The sequence below is a fragment of the Lathamus discolor genome, chromosome 8, assembly GCF_037157495.1.
Source record: "Lathamus discolor isolate bLatDis1 chromosome 8, bLatDis1.hap1, whole genome shotgun sequence".
NCBI lineage: Eukaryota > Metazoa > Chordata > Aves > Psittaciformes > Psittacidae > Lathamus > Lathamus discolor.
This window is the reverse complement of record NC_088891.1, coordinates 3714189-3731746: the sequence shown is the minus strand read 5'-3', so window position 1 is coordinate 3731746 and position 17558 is coordinate 3714189. Positions and strand designations below refer to the sequence as shown.

Sequence of the window (17558 nt, the reverse complement as noted above, 5' to 3'; positions counted from 1 at the left end):
TGGGGTCATTTCACTGGGCAAACACCCCATCAGCTCATCACGACAACTCTCCTCACAGTGCTATCTCCTAGAGATTTATTTGACGGGTATGAGGCGAGTGGAGACGTTTGAAGTGTGAACAGCTGTAAAAGTAGTCTCTGGAAGAGTGGGGAAGTGATGAATTGCAGCCTGGGAACAGCTAGCTGATTTAAATAATCAGGTTTCAGAGTGTGGAGCTGTTCATAAACATCCTGTCCTGCCTCAGTGGAGAAGAGAGGGAAATGAAGCAAAAAAATCATTAATACAGATAAATGGTACAAATAGCTGTACCTTGTCATCTGCTTGGAAAAGGAGCTTATGTGCTTTCCAGATCTCTTTGATTCTTGTGGGATAAATTAGTAAAGAGACTTTTTTTGCTCATTTGCCCAAGTTACTTCTTTCTGCTGGAAACCTGTTGTAGAACATGAGCCAGCATAGAACACGCTGAGGTGACCAAGGTAGTTTAGGTGATCCGGTCCTCTCAGTAGATAAGACAAGAACCAATTAGGGATTTGTGGAAATGGAAATTACATTAAAAACATGATTTTACAACATCTTTGAAACTTTTAATTAAAAAGCCCCAATCTCCTTTTGGCAGACTGTTCCTGGAAAATAGCAAACTGGAATGCAGTGAAAATGAAAACAACGTTCTTGGCCAGGGTGGAAGTGGAACCGTTATATATCGGGCACGGTACCAAGGAAAACCAGTGGCTGTGAAGAGATTTCAGATTAAAAAATGCAAGGGTTCTCCCACTTCAGCTGCAGGTACAGTGCACGGCATCGGTGTCAGGAATCAGCTCTTGCAGTCTGCTATCCCAAGCTAAGACCAAAGAGGCTTTGCTCTCCCAAGTGCTGGCAGCACCTGTTTAAATACAGCTTTGAAATATATAGCAAAATCAATGTGTTTCCATGGAGGAGGAGGGTGCATCTTTGAGTTCTTTATGAAAGCACTTTAGCAATGAAGGTCATTGGCACTACTGGAAGCATCTCTCCTGCCGGGTGGACTCAGGGTGCCAAGGCAGAGCCCTTGATTGGGGTGGGAAGTAAGATTTCATCTCCTGTTCCCAAGCTATTTGGCAATGAGAAGTGTGGATTTGCATGGGTTTGTACTAAGGGCTTGTGAGTCTTTACCTTTGAATAAGTCTTTCACTCCATCTGTGCCAGCAGCTACAGAAAGCAAATTGGAAATCCTCAGACTGCCAGCTCCTTTAGGCAGGGACAGGCTCTAGTACTGCACATGCTGTCTGTCAAGCCCAGATTTCCAGCAGAGCCTCAGTCCATGGACAAAGGAAAGGGAAAAGTGCTTCACTTTCCTCATTTATGTTCCTGAACCCCTGAGCTGTGGATCAGCTGCTGTCACAGTGACAGAAAACCTTGGGAAAGACTAAGCCTGCCTGAGCAGCCTGTGGTGACCTGTGGCAGAAGGGCAGTTACTGTGAAGTGTCCCTCTTCTGGCAGGGCAGCTGGGGAAGGGTAGGGAAGACTCCTTTCACCAGAGGGTCTGCAATGTGACATCCATACCCAGAGAGTCCCCGCTTCAGAAAGCACCGTCCCTTCCAACCCAAACCGTTCTGTGATGCAACTTAAAGCCTTGTTATTGGTGTAACACCACAAGCTGCCTTCCTCCTGCAGCATTTGCTCAGTGATTAGCACCTTGCAAAGAGTTTCTGACTTGGTTTCTCAGCTGGGGAGTAAGAAGGGGTTTGTGTGTCTTGCCAGATACCATGCTGAAACACCTGAGAGCCATGGATGCCATGAAGAACTACTCAGAGTTCCGCCAGGAAGCCAGCATGCTCCACTCGCTGCAACACCCTTGCATCGTCTCCCTTATTGGCATCAGCATCCATCCTCTCTGCTTTGCCTTAGAGCTGGCCCCCCTGGGCAGCCTCACCACTGTATTGTCTGAAAACTCCAAAGGTAAAAACAGGGTCTTCCTCCTGGGAGAGCTCATTCTCTGAGTCGTGATAGTGGCAAATGGTCAACAACATTTAAATTACTGCCTGGTTTACTAGAGGGGATTTTTTTCCAGACTAGGGGAAGTAGGAGGGATGGAATTGCTCTTAAACTGTGCCTTTGGGAACCTAGTAAAAATTGATGCTCAGGATTTCCAAGCCTATTTTGGAGACCTGGATTTTCAATTTCTCTGCAAATTAAAAAGTGCATCTCACTTCAGTGCTGCATGGGGAATGCTGTGTTCATCCCCCTGCAGATGGGTGTCTGGCACTCTGAATTCCCTCATAATTATCTGTATTTCTGTCACTGTCAACTGAATGACACTAATTCCAAGATAGGCTGAAGCCATCTGACCCTCTTGGCACCTTGGCTTTGTGTCAGCTTTCGGTAAGACACTAATTCTAGCCAGAAGACTTAGGGGGTTAGAAGTGAAAGGGTTTAAAAAAAGAATCTAATAGAACTGTCAGATGTGAATAGTAACACGAACAGTGTCACTTCACATCCTGACATTGAGTGATGTTTTAAAAGGTTGTTAGTTATTGCTCTGAGTTTAAAAGAGAAAGGCGGGGGTGAAAAAAGCAGTTGTTGCAATTACAAGAACTGATGACAGGCTGTTCCTTTGGGCCAGGGTCTTCCTTTGTGCCACTGGGACACATGCTGACACACAAAATAGCGTACCAGATTGTAACAGGCCTTGCTTACCTGCATAAGAAGAACATCATCTTCTGTGACCTGAAGTCAGACAACATTTTGGTGTGGTCTCTGGATGTCAAAGAGCATGTCAACATCAAACTCTCTGACTATGGGATCTCCCGGCAGTCGTTCCATGAAGGTGCGCTTGGCGTGGAGGGCACACCAGGATACCAAGCTCCTGAGATCAGGCCTCGCATAGTCTATGATGAGAAGGTAACTGTGGTGTATCCATGGGGGCACCTCCTGTGCGACAGCAGTGGGTGCTGGCTTCATGCATGGGGCTGAATTCCCTTACACATGCATGGTGTACAGCACTGGTTTTCCCATTGTGACCTTCCTTCCTTCCTTCTCAGTTCACCAAGAGGGGTTTGCCTTGTTTTGTCCTCTGCTTCTGGCTCTAGGTGGACATGTTCTCATACGGCATGGTCTTGTATGAGCTGTTGTCCGGTCAGCGGCCTGTGCTAGGACAACACCAGCTCCAGATTGCAAAGAAACTGTCTAAAGGGATCCGTCCTGTTCTTGGGCAGCCAGAAGAGGTGCAGCTATATAGGATGCAGGCACTCATGATGGAGTGTTGGGACACTAAGCCAGAAAAGGTACAAGACAGCCCTTTTGTGACCAGTGTTTTCTGATCTTACAGCTACAGGCATCCGGCAGCCTTCTTCACACAGGAGAGCTGAACTTGTTCTTGGTACAGCAAACAGCTTGTTTGCCCATTTACTGCTCCTTCTGATTTGGCCCATAACTGCTCTTGACTTAAACGAGAGTTTTATGAATGAAATGTTGGCAGATTGGTGGCCTTAGACAATGCGGTGACATGAAGGTCCCTTGATGTCAGTGGCAGTTTGGGTCTTGATTTCACCAGGGCAAGATGTTACCCATGATTTCTACAATACTATGCTCTGAGTGTAACTACAAAGATTTCCAAACCCTTGATATTGTGAAAGGCAGTGTGAGGAATAAAAGGGTTTGAAGTATGAGAAAAGGATGATGCTGCATTATGTTTTTCATTAATTACAAGTTGGTGTTTAATAGCTGATGTCCTGCAGACAAAGGTCAGCTTGACTCACAGCTATTAGTCATGGCAGTGACAGTGGGGCAACTTCCAAAATTCATAAACCTGAAGAAATGAATTGATAAAATGTGTAAGAAAATCACTGATCAAGCCATGGACAAACAGAAGAGGTTTGTCTTCAGTGGGGTACAGAGGATACTAAGAACCAATGAGGTGGGATTTATAAGGAGAATTTAGTGCAGATCTGAGAAAGTAGCAGATGTCTTTATTGAAGAAGGCCACTTCCTGGCTCTCCAGCTTTCATAATTAATAATTATTGTAATTCTTTTATGATCTGGACCTCTGGCTGTCTTGTGTGATGTATGCCTTTCCTTTTTCCTTCCCCCACAGCGTCCACTGGCCATTTCTGTGGTAGGACAGATGAAAGATCCTACCTTTGCAACATTTATGTACCTGCTATCCTGTGGGAAGCAGTCCTCCTTCTTCTGCTCCCAAGGACAGGATTACACTGTGGTGTTCTGGAATGGCAAGGAAGACACCAGGTGAGACAGCTCATATTTGTAATTTCTTCCTTTCTTTTTTATGTAAAAACCCTTCAGTGTCTTCACTTCATGCCTCTGGGAGGGAGGTAAAGAGAAGGTGAAAGTGATTTGGGTGAGTGCCAAGGATACGGTGAACATTGTTTTCCCAAACTCTTTTAATTGCGAACAGTGGTTGCTTTATAAAGGCTATTTAATGAGCTTAACTCAGCTTCGGTTAATATGAGGAGAAGCTTAGGGCAGTGTAGTGATTCACACACACAGGATGAAGCATTTGTACATGAGAGCAGACATGTTCTGCCTTCCCTAATGAGGCCATTTAACACTAAACCTTTCCTAATTGCGACTGCAGTTCCATCTCCATTCTGCAGAGCAATTAAGCACATGCTTAAATCCTATTGAAATCATCAGGAGTTAACTACATGCCTGAAGCTGTGTGTGCATCCAAGTGTATACTGCCAGTAAAATGTGTGCTGTACTGAATAGGCATGTGCTTAAAATGTTATTAAACTGTGACTGAGATGATGGCATTTTGCTCAGCCGTATGTGACCCATGGCTAGTTAGGTTTATTTTTATGGATGTTACTGATTTTTATAGCCTCAGTCTTCTTTGGAAACAGTCACAAACTGATCTAAATTTTATATTAATGTGTTCATTATTTGTAACCATTAACCTAATGGGAAAGGGACGTGATTTGTTTATGAACAATCTGCTTTGCTCTTCGTGGTGCCTGCTCAATCGTTCAGTGCAGACAGTACAAGTACTCCTGCTAAAACTGTTGAAACACATGGGACTCACAGATGTAATTTGAATGCATGGATGTTGTCCAGATATTCACAGCAATATATCTCAGTGAATCTGCTTCCTGACTGGACAATCCACTTGCTGGAGACTGCTGAATAACAAATTACTTATATGTGACAGATTTCAGGCTGTGTAATTGCTCTTGCCACAGTTGGTAAAACATCTGGGGCTCACAGATGTGGGTGTGAATATCCAGTTATTGTTCAAACGTGCAAACCCAATAAACTCCCCAAACAAAATACGTGTACTTACAAAAATGTTAATCAGTCACGTTTGGAAATCATTTTATCAGGTTACAGGTCTTTGCTCTTACTTGGAAGAATCATGCTCTTCTGTTTTATGTACTAGAATAAGTAATGAAGCCAGATAATACTAAGGCAGTGAACTTGGAAAATGAGCACATATTCTCTGGAGAACCTAATGGGCAAGATGGGCTAAGACCTCACAGCTATTAATTACTATTAATAGCTAGTAATACTGCTGTTCAGCTGGAGCTATTTGTCTCACAGCTGAATTATAGTAACCACATAAGTTCTCCTCATCCATTTCCGCACAAAGTCAGATAGCTGAGTTTAAATCTTCATAGAAACAATTGCATATCTGCCCCCTGAGGAAGACTTGTTGCACATCTGTATTTCTCTTGCTTTACAATGGCTGTTGGGAGGGTTGTAGATCCTTGCAGCATCGTGCACATCTGGGCAGTCGTGTTGTGGCTTGGCCAAAAATGCCATGTACCATCCTGCAGCAGTGTGCAGGCTAAATGCTGGCTATAGGAAATTGTTATTTGCTCCTTTCAGAAACTACACAGTGGTGAACCTGGAGAAGGGAGTCATAGAGGTGGAGCGCATGAGCTGCCCAGGAATGAAGCTATGCTGCCAACTCAAATTTCAGAATGCCCTTTGGGCTGCCACAGAGGTGAGTGTTGGTTGAGTCTAAGTGCCCTGCTCAAGAAGGGACCTCATTAGAAGAGACACGAATGAAGAGAAACAGCTTATTAAATCAGTAAAGCTGAGAGTGTTTGAGACCATGGGCATCTTGGATGAGCAGCGTGACGTTGCATCTGCTGCCTTTGGGTGTATTGTTTCTACACGTCAGACAGCTGACACCTAGATCAAAATCCTGCCTCCTGGTGTTAAAGCAATCGTGGGAACTTCAACTTTCCGGGGCAAAACTCTCTGGATTGTAGCATATCCGTACCCAGGGTTTCATCTGGGAAATGTCCTTATCTGTAGGCGATAAAGGGAAGCGGTGAAAGAAACCATGCCCGGAAGGGTGGGGTTTTGAAAGAGGCCCGAGGGATTTGAAAGTTGGTGGGAAATGGGTACCCAGGTTTTGTGTTCACCATGGAAAACTGCAGCGAAAAAGATAAGAGTGAGAGAGCATGGCTGATGTATCCCTCAGAGCCATCACAAAGGGCTGTGTTAAGTGTCAGCCAGTCCCAACACAACCATTTGACACAAAGCAAGTTAAAAATAGCTGAAACAAACTGAAATGGTCCTGAAGTTCAGTGTTTCATTGTGGGAAAGAAGGTCACAGTTACTGAGTAAATAATTTGTGTTGGTTAATTCCCTCCACCCTAGGATAGGTGCTGTAACTGAGTGAGAATACAGCTTTTTTCCCCCATAAGCACATAAGACATACTGACCTTTTCTGTTCCCAAATGGAGGTAAAGTTCAAATACTCCTCTTTTTTTATAACAAAAATGACAGAAAAAATAGAATTCGAAAATCTTAAAGCACTGTATTGCCACCTTTTCAATAAAAATGAAATGTGCTGCTATTCCCTTAACCGGGTGCTCTACATCAGTTTAGTAGATTTATGAGTTATGGGACAGGTGTAATTCCACATACAGTGTAATACTGGCTTTCCTTGGATTGACAGATGCATGCAACATGTTTCAGTTGTCCTGGCGCGTTTGGGGTTTGTGCAGTCAGGGTTGTCAAATGCTGCTTTTAGATGTGGTGGTAAAACACCTGTAGTGGTGATTTTGGTGGATTCTGGATAGCACATACATTGCCCACAGCTCATCCTAGGGAAGGTAGTACCTGGTTTCTATCCTGTGATCTCCAGGGAAAACGAAGAGAAAGCCAGGCTTTGGATAGCAAGTGAAAAATGGTTTTGGAACCAATTTGATCCTCTTCAGGTATTAAAATATGAACAACATGAAAGATGATTGAAATTTACAGAGTTTTATGTGTTCTTTCACAGGACCAGAAGATTTCTGTGTACGGGTTGCAGGGCATGTGTCCTTTAAAGACTCCACAGAAGTGTTTAGACACTCCTGCTACTGTGAGCTGCTTTCTAGTAATGCCCATTGTCAAAAAGGTAAGGAGGAACCTAAAGGGAAAGGGGCATTTGTGGGACTAAGCCAAGCTGCCAGAGTTTGTGTGGCTCATTGCTAGCTCGTGTTGGACTTTGCAATGCCCAGGCACATTTTGGCAGCGTGGGGAGAAGGCTTCCAGATCTTTGTGCCTCTGCCGGAAGAGAGGTGGGGGCAAGAACCTGAGTCAGGGGACCAAAGCTGGCACTTCCAAGCCTGCTGAGAAAATGGTCAAAATAGATCAGATTCCTCTGCAAGGAAGTTTTCCAGCTGTGTTTCCACATCACTGGAAGACAATGTTTAGGCTGATCAAGGAAAGTAGAGACGACATGAAACAATAATTAGAATGGAGATTTGTCAACCGCTGATGCAGGGTTTGAGTATCCTGTATCCTAGCTCTGGTAACTACTCTTTCCCTGGTGTGTGTGCATCCTGTCATTTGTGTACACAATCATCTTGATAATACTGTCTAGGCTCAGCCACACTTCTCTTTTGGTTTTGAATGAGAACACATGGGTAATACAGCTCGTAGGGGTAATAATCTCATAGATAATACAGATAGTTACAGGTAATAACAAGAGTTATATACTACCTAGTTCTGGAATTGCTAACATCCAGTTACTGGCAAGAGAAATGGGACATGACTGCCTATCGTGCAAGTCTTGGGAGATGTATAAAAAGGTGTGGGGCTAAATTACCTCCGGTTTGCTTACAGCCACCTCAAGTGAAAACATATAATTATGTTCCAGCATTGTTAGTAGCTGTGTAGTTTCTGCAAATGCCAGCAGACTGGTAAGTGTCTAAAAGCTCAGTATGGAGCAGCTCTCAGAGCAGCAGTGGAGCTGCTTTATGCCACGTGCCCGTTCTGAGTTACTGTCCATTTCTGGCTCCAACTGCATCATCTCTGCAGACTGACTCCGAGGCAGATGGTTAGTGTAAGGTGTACTGCTTCACTTCCAAACATGGTGGCAGGAGGACTAAAGTAGGGCATAGATGTGAAGCTGGCAGAGGGATGAGTTTCACCGGCCGGGAGGCTGCATCTCTCAGCTTTCTTTGGCTCTGAGACCTGGAGTTTCATTTCTGATGTGCAGGGCAAATTTCTTTTTCATGCTGCCTGAGGTTTTGTCCAGGACAGTCGAACGAGTCTTTCACTTTCAGCTTTTCCACTGTCATACAGCTTGCAAAGCCATTCCTCAAGGGTTACGAGTGGCTTTATGTCTCCTGGTTTCTATTTCCAGTTTGTGGCTTGCCTAGAAAATGTCATAAATAATGCCAGGCTCTACAATAGTAATATTGAGTCTAGACACCTCCCTTCCTCCCCCGACCCTACCCAACCTTCCAGAAATCCACATCCCTTCGCCGTACTCCTTCTTAGTTTATTGGACTTACTTTTTCCTCTCTCCTTTCTATGAATGAGCTTGGCAGTGAAATAGCCAGAGCAGCAGCCATAGGGATGTGCAGACCAGGTTGGCAAGAAACTAAACCGCTTTTTGAAGGAGCCAGTTCTTCCAGCAAGGCTCAGTGGAAAGCTTACACTTGTCAAACTCACTGCACAGCATAGGGAGCTGTATCAAGAGTTATCACACAGCCATTATTGTCCAGTGGAGAACAGAACTGCCCGCGTTTCCCTGGGAAGAAAGCCTTTAGCTGACGAGATGTGAGGTAACTTGCAGTCAGAGAATTGCCGAGGGATGTTGCTGGGAAGGGGAATTCTTTACGACTGCCTTGGGAAGACTGATCCAAAAGAAATAGTTTCCAAAACTTGGTTTCTCATCCAAAGGAAGCATCATGGAAATTTAAAAGCAGCAGAGAGGGCCCCAGAATCCAAAACTCTCCCGCCAAGGAAAAAGTCTTGTACAAGTTAAGCTTTTTTGTTGCGTGCTTTCTGTCACCAGCATCACTGGGTTTGGCAAACAAGAACATTTCCTTTCAGAAAATAAAACCCAAATAAGCAAACAAACAGGTTAAAAAGAGCAAAACAAGATGCTTTCTGAATTGGTTTGCAGCATTCTTACGAGGAGATGTTGAGGGAGAAGGAAACCTGAATGGTTCAAGACTCTGGCCCCTTGCAGGAACCTGGAACACATGAAAACAAAAGCTGCATTTAAAGGCTGCAGCCTGCTGCGGCGTTCACTGCCAGCAGTGCCAGACCCTGCGGGGAGGAGAGGAGGAGGTGACCAAGGCTGGGCTGTTGGGGGCTGTATTTTTCTTCTTAACCTGCTCCTGATGGCTCCAAGCCTTGCACTGTCCTTAGCTACGAGAACAGGACGTCTGGAGCCAGCTCATCTCCTGCACATCACATACCATCACAGCCCCGCTCAGAGGCCTTCCTCCCTGGCACAGTGGGACTTCTGGCAGGACGGAGACTTCAAATGCAGTTTTGTTGCTGTGTGTTTTTGTTGGCTCTTTATGGAGCCCAAATGTTGAAAATGAATTCTGAGAAAGTTACTTAAGGTTTCTGGAGGCTGCTGCCCTGCCTGCCTCTGGTCACTGCTGTAATACCCTCATTTGAAGGGTTCTGCCCGGCTGCACTGGCACCTAATGAAGTCTGGTGGGTCAGTGGAACCCATGGGTGGTGGCCTTTGCCATGGTCTTCTGTGAAATGGTCGGTCCCTTCTCTCAGGCAAGGGATGGCAGGCTCAGGGCTTTTCTCAGCACTTGAGCACTCCTTGCTTCTTAAACAGAGAGATAACAGTGACTGGATAGAAACAGGTCCCAGTAGCCAAGGCAGTGAGCAATCACCACCCCAGAGCACAAAATAACTTCCAGATTTGCTTCCCCCATTGTGCTTTTCCAGCCATGGCTAGAATTTGGTATCGCTGGCGAAGCTGGGTGGGGATCAGTGATGCAGCTCTGCCTGGTAACAGCGCTGATTGCTCAGTCCTGGGGCAATCTGGCCTGTGGAACCCAGAGGGAAGCTGGGTTCTGTTCTGCAGTAGCTGACACGAATAAACTAAAATCAGAATACTTTTTATGAAGCCTGTGCTTGGGTAATCCACTCTTTTCAGCTCAGATGAGGCAAAATGACAGAGATCTCTGGAGACTTTAAGTGGCCTGTGTCACACTAAGAGCAGTTCACGTTGCCATAACCTGCATTGTGGTTAATGTCAGATATTCCCATCTAAAATTCTCTGTTTTTAGTAAAAGGTACCTATTGTGCAGGGTCTGAAAAAGAGTTGGCCCATTTTCACCAGAGAAATGTGGGCTGCTCTGCTTTGTTTTGTTCTGTTTTAAACAGTCAAACTCCTTTCCAAAGAAAGAATAACCCAAAACCCAGCTTGTGCAAAGCATCGTGCCATGTTCCAGCCTACTGACGCAACTCCCTGGCAAAGCCACATCCAGGAGCCTTTGCACCAGTTCCACATGGCAGCAGGGACATGGCACCAGACACTTACAGGCCTTTTGGGTTTCTTTTAATTAGTGGTTAGAGCATTGGGACTGGACTGAGTTAAAGTCCAGGTCCCATTTCACAACTTTCCACTTGCTTCCCTACTTTTTCCCATTACAGTAAAGTTCTGCTGTGACTTGGATTAGTCATACGGGCTCAGCACACTCAGGGTTTTACTCATACTTTGTATGCAGGATAATGGCTTTTTATCCAAGACTCTTAATGAGCCTTGCAAACAGGGCAATCAATTAAACTAATACTTACCCTATGCTATCTGCCCCCTTGATATCTGAGCGCAATTCAAGACACTGATTTTGGCCTCTCTGGGTTTAAGCAGCCTGGGAGCTGTCTTCCAGGTCTGGCACAGCCAAGATCCCTGGAAAGACACAGGTTTTCCCTTAATTTACGAGCAGCAAGAGGTGATGCTGAGTCCGCAGCCTGTCTCGCTGCAGAGGGGGGAGCTTGTGTCATTCAGCTGGTGGTGCTGTCTGGTTTGTTCACTTTGCCTCACTCAGTCCAACCAGATTGTAACAACAGCAAAAAAGCCCTGGGCAAAGGGTCTTTATATAGAATTTATTGCTCCACAGGGAGGAAATGGAAAGGCCTTTGAGGTGGGTATTGTTTTATCTGCCTCGCAGACGGGGGAGTTCCTGGTACAGACCCAAGGTCATGGGGAGTTTTACTCCCGAGAGATTAATTTCCCAGTCTGTTTAACAGCATTTGCACGGCTGGGATGAGCTGGAGGAGCCGGAGACCCGGCGAGCCGTGTCCTCCTCACCGGCTCCCGTCCATGGGACGTGACGGCATCCACTGGAGCAGGGCTGCAGAGCAGCACGGAGCCATGGCTCCTGCAGCCAGCACATCTGTACGGTTAGGGGCAGGTTTTAACCACCTGCAGGTTTGTTCATGGCACTTGGGATCCGCTTTGCTGAAGCACTGCTGCTTCTGTGCCCTTCACTGGGTGTCTCTGAGCTGTCAGGATCCCAGAGGGTGTCCCTGGGAGGAGCAGGGCTGTCAAAGCAGCAGACATCGGAGGCAGAGCGATCACTGCGTGCTCCTGTTTGCCTCCCTCTCTTTCCTTTTCTACCGCGTTTCTTCTGTTCCTCTCCTGCCTACACTGATAGCAATAGCTTTTACTCCTTTCTGGAAATGAGCCGGGTTTCTACAGCTGGATTCATAGGATCATGATGGCTGTCTCTGAACATACTCCAGCTTGAATTTGTTAACCTTCGGGGCAGGCTGCCAGGTCTGTCTGTCTTCCCTTGCCAATAAAGAGAGAGGTAATACTGGGTGAGAGGAGTATGGCTCTGCAGCAGCTTCTATGTAATGACTTCTTTTTATGTTGCTGTTATCACTGAGTGATTTGGGTAAGTTACTGAGGTACTTGTAGAATTGAGAGAGGCAGCCAGAGCCTCTGGGACTGAAAGCTCTTGTAGTGAATGCTTCATCCCTGGCAGTGTTCAAGGCCAGGTTGGACAGGCCTTGGGCAACATGGTCTAGTGTGAGGTGTCCCTGCTTACGGCAAGGGGTTAGAACTGGATGGCCTTAGGGTCCTTTCCAGCCCAAACCATTCTATGATTGCAGAGAAGGAAAGAATCCAGTGGCGATTCTGCTGTCTCTTCCTTGCAGAACTCGTACGTGGTGCTGGCTGGTTTGTCGGATGGACTCATAGCAGTGTTTTCAGTGTCCCAGGGCATCCCAGGGGACAGCTGCTCCTACCTGTGCTCCCACACGGCAAACAGGTCCAAATTCAGCATCCCTGACGATGACCCCCGGCAGAACCCCTACCCCGTGAGGGCCATGGAGATCGCCAGCAGCGGGGCCGAGGTCTGGTACAGCAACGGCCCCGGCATCCTCATCATAGACTGCGCCTCGATGGAGATCAGCAGGAGGCTGGAGCCCTTCAGCCCGCCCTCGGTGATCACATCCATCGCCTGCAACTCCGAGTGTCACGGCGAGGAGGTGGTGTGGTGCCTGGATGATAAAAGCAACTTCCTGGTGATGTTTCACGTTGCCACCTACCAGCTCTGTGCACGCTACTTCTGCGGGGACTGCAGCCCCCTCAGGGACATGTTCACAATCCAGCAGCCCTCAGCACCCATCCCAGCTACAGCACCCATCAACCACAAAGCGATGGAGAGCAGCCCGCTGGCGGACATGAGCATTATCTACAGCCCGGAGGTTGGCACCCAGATACTGAACCACCAGGACTCGCTCACAGATTATTGCTCTGTGTCTTCCTACTCCTCCTCGCCTCCTAACAGGGTCACCCGGTGCCCCTCCAGCCTGCCCAGCTCACCCACGAGCTTCTCCAGTGCGCTCCTCTCCATTGATTTGGAGGAGTCTGGCAAATTCCATGAGCTGAAGGCTTCCCTGGATCATGATGCTGTGCCTTTGGGGGACAACATGCAGCAGCATCTCCAAGCTGTCAAGATCCTTTCAGTAAAAGACCTCATATGGATCCCCAGGTAAGCGGGTCACTTATCAAAGAACTGCATCAAAATCCCTGCTGGGCTGAATGTGAGATTATCTCAGGCTAACTCAGGAGCTTCTGCATTCCCAGCATCATTCACCTGGACTAAAAAAAAACAAGACACTTTGCTCCCAGTGCAATGTTACATCTATTTTCTACCCCTTTTTAAAGCTATTTGGTGTTGAGCAGCATGGCCACAGCTCGGGTCATGCCAGATTGATTTCAGCAGAGTGAGAAGGTGGGTGGTAAGACTCAAAGCCGTGGTTCCCCAGCTACTGAGGTAACAAAAACCAGCAGGCAGCTTCCTTGCTCACACACAGCCTTGCAAATCCTGTTGCCTTTTGTTGAGCTGATGGAAACCACTGGGAATCTGATTTGGCCTGGCCTGGGGCTCTCAGTGTAGTGGATTCCAGATGCACCTCAATGGCATCAGAGCCCCTTTTCCCTGCAGAACGCTGTATAACTGCAGGAAGAGTTGCAGCAGAGGATGGGTACCCAGCACGGATCTTCCTCAGCAGTCCCCATTGTGGAATACCTGTGACATCTCCCTTGTTTCTGTTCCAGGAGAGGAGGGGATATCATCGTTATCGGGCTGGAGAAGGAATCGGGCACCCAGCGGGGCAGAGTGATCGCCGTGCTGAAGGCTGGGGAGCTGGCTCCCTACGGGTGAGGATGATGGGGCAGTGCCCATCACACCAGGGGCACAAGGGCACTGGGTGGCAGAAGGTGGCTCTGCAGGCTCCTGTGAGCTTCCTCCTGGCTTCCAGCAGCATCTGCGAAGGTCCCAGATAGAGGAGATGCAGGTGGTGGTTGCACATCAAGGCATGTGTTTGCACGACATAGGTGAGGGGAAGGCACCGTGACCACAGCCTGGTCTCCAAGAGCCACAGAGACCAAGTACCCCATACCGAGACAGACGGGGACCATCGTGCACAATGCGATGGACGTTGGGCTGATCCTGCCTGGTGCTGGGCCCCGGTGCTCTGAGGGCACCTGGCAGAGGAGCAGTGGAGCTTGGCAGCCTCAGGCCCTGCGCTCAGAACAAGAGGGGTATTTATGCAGAGCGCAGTGCTTGGCTGTGGCTGCATTCACGTGGATCAGGTTGATGTTCTGGCTCTAAATGAGCACCTTTGTGCTGCCGGCAGTGACGGGCCGGGGGGAGGCTCCTGGAGCACGGGGGGGAGCAGTTGCACACATTAACTGAAACGTTTCATACAGTGAACAAGGGTCCAAGCAAATAAATGGCTGCTGGAGAGATGGGGGTGTTCCTGCTGATCGCTTAAAGGCCAGGCTGGGGTTGTACTGTTTATGTCCAGACAAATGGAGGTTAAGGATTGCGAGGGATTATACATCACCATTTATCACCATTAGGCAAACACAGCCAGAGATCAAAGCTCTCCTGCCATTCCCTCTGCTTTCAGTGTGTGTCCTTATCAGCTAGCTGGGAGTCGAGCATCATCTTTATTGCTCATGGGTAATCTTTAGGGGGTTTTGCTTTGCCCACGTTAGGTGTGGAGGTCAGGAGAAGCCATGTGGACACCTCAGGCTTGCCCTGCTTTGCTGCCTGGCTGGTTCAGGCACGATGGCCACTGACTCACCCTGTTTTACCAGCAGGATAAAGACCAAGAGTGCAGCCTCCTCCAAGGGCAGGGCAGGGTGGGCAGGTGAGGGAAGGGAGGTGCTTTCTTAGGGGCAGTTTGTGATAGGAGCAGCTGCCAGGGACAACCCTTGCTGCCTGTTCTCCCCATCTGGGGCCTCAGTTTGGGGCCAGTCTTCCCCCATCTGCTGTCAGAGCGGTAGATAGAGGCCAGCAAGGGCTGGATTCCTGTCGTAGAATCACAGAACCCCAGACTGGTTTGGGTTGAAGGAACCTTAAAGCTCCTCCAGCCCCAACCCCTGCCACGGGCAGGGACCCCTTCCACTGGAGCAGCTTGCTCCAAGCCCCTGTGTCCAACCTGGCCTTGAGCACTGCCAGGGATGGGGCAGCCACAGCTTCTCTGGGCACCCTGTGCCAGCGCCTCAGCACCCTCACAGGGAAGAACCCTGAACCCTGAAGGGACAAAAGCATCACCTTCTGCCAGGCCTCATCCCCGTGTGGCATCAGCAGGGCAGCTTCAGCTGCTGCTGTGTGATCCGGTGAGAAGGGAAGCGCACGCAGTGTGATGCTGTCACAGCGGACTCCTACAGCAGCCTTGTGGATCGCTGTGCTGTTGCCCCAGCCATGCCTGCAGGGCTGGCTCCATCCCACTCCCGCAGGCTGTGGAAGCTGTTGGCAGCCTGTAGCTGTGCCATGACGGAGCTGTATTCAAAATGCCCAGCTGGCAGCAGGCAGAAGAGTCTGGATTGAGGGCAGCCTCAGACTGTCCCACAGACGAGCACCCACCAGCATGTTTGGGCACCCTTTAGAAACCCTTTCCCACATCACTAAGCCGCTTGCTTCTGCCTCGCCGTGGTTCCTGATCCCTCTCTTTGTTACACTCTCCTTTCTCATGGATTTGTAGCTTATAAAGAGATTCAGCAGCTGGAAAGGGAAGCGTGTGAGTCAGTGCATGCCCCGTGAGCAGTGCTGCACTGTGCTAGCAGAGCTCTGATGCCCTTCTCCGCTCTGTCCTTCCTTTCGCAGGGCGCTGGTGGATGCTGCCCTCATAGCAAAGGACACAGTTGTGTGCTGCTTCCAGAGCGAAACCACGGAGCGGTGCCTGGCTGTCTGGAGGGGCTGGAGCGCCAGAGACTTTGACATCTTCTACCAGGCCTATGAAGAGCTGGGAAGGCTCGAAACCTGCATGAGGAAAAGGAGGTAGTGCCTGCGGCGCCGGGAGCCGGGGCTCGATGGGAGCATCCCGCTCCGAGTGCGCCTGGACCGTGAGACACAGCCCCGAGAGCAGGGGACGAGGGGTGGGAGCATGGCAATGGTTTGCTGCTAAGGACCACTGTGGGGTTCCTGTGGCTGGAGCCCTGTCAGGGCTTTGGGGACTGAAGGGGCCAGTGTGAGTGGAGCCACCTCCCTGCTCTCTTGCTCCATCGCACGCTCCCCTGCAGGAATGGAGAGCAGGAGGTGGAGGTGCCTCTCTTACAGTTTCTTCTTCCCCATTTTAAACTCCTTCATCACCTTCAGCATGCCCTGGCTGCTGCTGCTGCTGCTTTATGGTGTCTGTTGTCAGCCAGGAGAGCCCCCGTACCCCCATAGGGCTCTTCCTGGGAGCCTGAGCACGTTGTGGTCCCCACTGCCTGCTGGCCGGCAGTGCGGCTCAATATGGGACAATGCACCCCGCTCCATGGGACAATGCACCCCGCTCCATGGGACAATCCACCCCATTGGAAGTACTATGGAGCTGCTGCCCACATCCCTGCTTGTGTGTCAGAGGCTGCTTCAGGTGCAGCCCCCGTTGTGACTGCTGTGCAGACACCCGGGTGTAAGATGCAGCGATGAGCTTCGGCTGGCCGCTGCGCTGCTGGTTCCTGAAGGCTGTTGGGGCACAGCGCTACTGTGAGAGAGCCTCAGATCAGCTGCCAGCGATCCTGCACGGCCCCGGTACGCGAGTGAGCTGGTTGACTGCCCTGTTGCAAAGTCCACTGTACCCAGGGCCGATGCAAAGCAAAGTCCCTCGGCCCGGGAGATGCTTGCTGGTGTGAGACAGGGAGCCCTTTACCCAGGAAGGTTTGAAAACTCTCTTTGCTCCACTCCTCCTGGTAAACGCACTCGGGAGTGTCGGGAATGCAATAAGCTTCATTTGCCCGTGTATCTGTGCAGCTTGTGTTCACCACAGCTTTCACCGTATCTTCATTAGCCTGGGATGATGTATTGGCTCTGACTACAATTGCACTCAGTTATCCCAAGCATGTACAGCAGTGTATAAGGGGAGCCTGGCTGAGCACCCTGTGTAAAGGTGTACAGTTGAATTTTGGACCTTCTTCTTTTCTATGCCGAGCAACCCGTGTGAGCATCGGCAAGGCTGGCCAAGGCCGAGCGGGCAGGTTCACGCTCTGGTTCACAGTTCTGGTGCAGGCTGCTAAAACCCCTTCCTCAGAAACAGGAGTGTATCTTCAAATAAACTCATCCTCCCCACACTGACACGGCACCGGTGGCACCTTTATTGGCGTTGTCTCCATCTCCTGCAGCTCCTCCAGCGGCTGCTGCATCGCAGAGTCCCAGCCGGGTTTGGGTTGGACGGGACCTTAAAGCCCATCCAGCTCCAACCCCTGCCCTGGGCAGGGACCCCTTCCACCGGAGCAGCTTGCTCCAAGCCCCTGTGTCCAGCCCGGCCTTCGGTGGGGCTGTGGTCACAAAAGGGGCTTTGTTCCACTCGCTGCTGCCTGCTGGGAGCTGCTGCTGGGCACGGACACGGACACGGCA

At 49.2% G+C, this 17558-nt stretch overlaps 1 protein-coding gene across 4 annotated transcripts in view; it reads left to right on the top strand.

Annotated features, from left to right (window-relative positions):
* LRRK1 (leucine rich repeat kinase 1) overlaps nucleotides 1-17269 on the top strand; it is a 78072-nt gene extending 60803 nt beyond the window's left edge. For all 4 annotated transcript variants that reach the window (XM_065688203.1, XM_065688205.1, XM_065688202.1 and 1 more), the window contains 10 exons: nucleotides 617-783; nucleotides 1738-1935; nucleotides 2600-2877; nucleotides 3066-3260; nucleotides 4070-4221; nucleotides 5821-5938; nucleotides 7232-7348; nucleotides 12361-13199; nucleotides 13769-13870; nucleotides 15828-17269. In XM_065688203.1, coding sequence (XP_065544275.1) covers nucleotides 617-783; nucleotides 1738-1935; nucleotides 2600-2877; nucleotides 3066-3260; nucleotides 4070-4221; nucleotides 5821-5938; nucleotides 7232-7348; nucleotides 12361-13199; nucleotides 13769-13870; nucleotides 15828-16005 — 2344 coding nt within the window. In that variant the 3' untranslated portion in view covers nucleotides 16006-17269. The remainder of the gene's footprint in view (nucleotides 1-616; nucleotides 784-1737; nucleotides 1936-2599; nucleotides 2878-3065; nucleotides 3261-4069; nucleotides 4222-5820; nucleotides 5939-7231; nucleotides 7349-12360; nucleotides 13200-13768; nucleotides 13871-15827) is intronic.
* The last annotated feature ends 289 nt before the right edge of the window (nucleotides 17270-17558 follow it).